At 32.9% G+C, this 1,089-nt stretch overlaps 1 protein-coding gene across 1 annotated transcript; it reads left to right on the top strand.

Moving 5' to 3' along the window:
• Positions 1 to 668, top strand: LOC142239489 (uncharacterized). Its single transcript, XM_075311284.1, has 3 exons — positions 1 to 60; positions 120 to 458; positions 513 to 668. Exons 1-3 carry the CDS (start codon positions 1 to 3, stop codon positions 666 to 668), a joined length of 555 nt encoding a protein of 184 aa, XP_075167399.1.
• The last annotated feature ends 421 nt before the right edge of the window (positions 669 to 1,089 follow it).

Here is a 1,089-nt window from a genome sequence, read left to right as displayed (position 1 = left end):
ATGTTAAGTAAATTGGTATACTTGCTGTTGTTTGTCTTCAGCTTTTTGAATTCAATTCAGGTGAGAAAGATTTCTCAAAATTTCAAGAGGTCATTGTAATCTTCCTTACACTCATTTAGGCCACAAAACGTTTAGCCAGCCTGGAAGTCGAGAGTTTTGTATGCAAAAATAACACTGATATTGTTAAGCGATATTATTGCAATTTAAGAACATTGGATCTTAATACCTATGGCATTGATGGTAATTTGGAGTTATATCGTGATGCACCAAAGACTATGGAAATGACAGCTAAGGTCCATATTAAACGTCCCGGATCTGATAAGGTCATTACATTTCTGAATTTAAAAATGCCAGTATGTGATGTTTTAAGTACAACCATGGGAATTCCATTGGCGCGTGATGTTATCTCCGAACTAAGAAAGGCTGGAAATTTTCCATATTCGTGTCCCATTAAAGGAGTCAGTATTTTTTCTAATTTCTGGACAATTTTCTTATATTTAATTATTTTACAGAACGTTTTGTTTATCGTTAAAAATATGACACTTTCTACAAATATTTTACCCACATATACGCCACCGTTTATAAAATTCAATGTTACATTGGATTTTGAAGATAATGAAAATCATATGGGTCAAATGAAACTTCAAGGTTCTACTGTCAGTGGCTAATATATAGATTCTGGATCCTGGCCTCCCTTAAACACAAATATTTGGTGTCCGTGAGTATGAATATTTGGTGATGTTCGTTTTGTGAGGAAATTTCGATTTAACAGATATCTCAATAAAATTGCAAATTGCAAATCACATATTAAAAATTTCTAAAAAGTTCATCATTATAATTGGATCAAAGATATTCAACCTTCTTTTTTTCGCTTTACGTTTTTTTTTTTTTTTTGTCCTAGAAAATTTCTAGCAGCTGATTTATGGGTTATATACTCCTATATTTAAGCAAAGACCAGTTTCAATTCCCACCACATAATTTGCATTGTTGATAGGCAGGTACAATATCTGAAGAGCTTCTGCACTTGTCATTGAGCTTAACATGGAATCGTGCAGTATTCAGTGATAAGAGAGAAGTTCACCAATGTGG

The sequence above is a fragment of the Haematobia irritans genome, chromosome 5 (genome assembly GCF_050003625.1).
Source record: "Haematobia irritans isolate KBUSLIRL chromosome 5, ASM5000362v1, whole genome shotgun sequence".
Taxonomy (NCBI): Eukaryota; Metazoa; Arthropoda; class Insecta; order Diptera; family Muscidae; genus Haematobia; species Haematobia irritans.
Note: the sequence above shows the minus strand (reverse complement) of the source record. Positions and strands in the feature narration are given on the sequence as shown.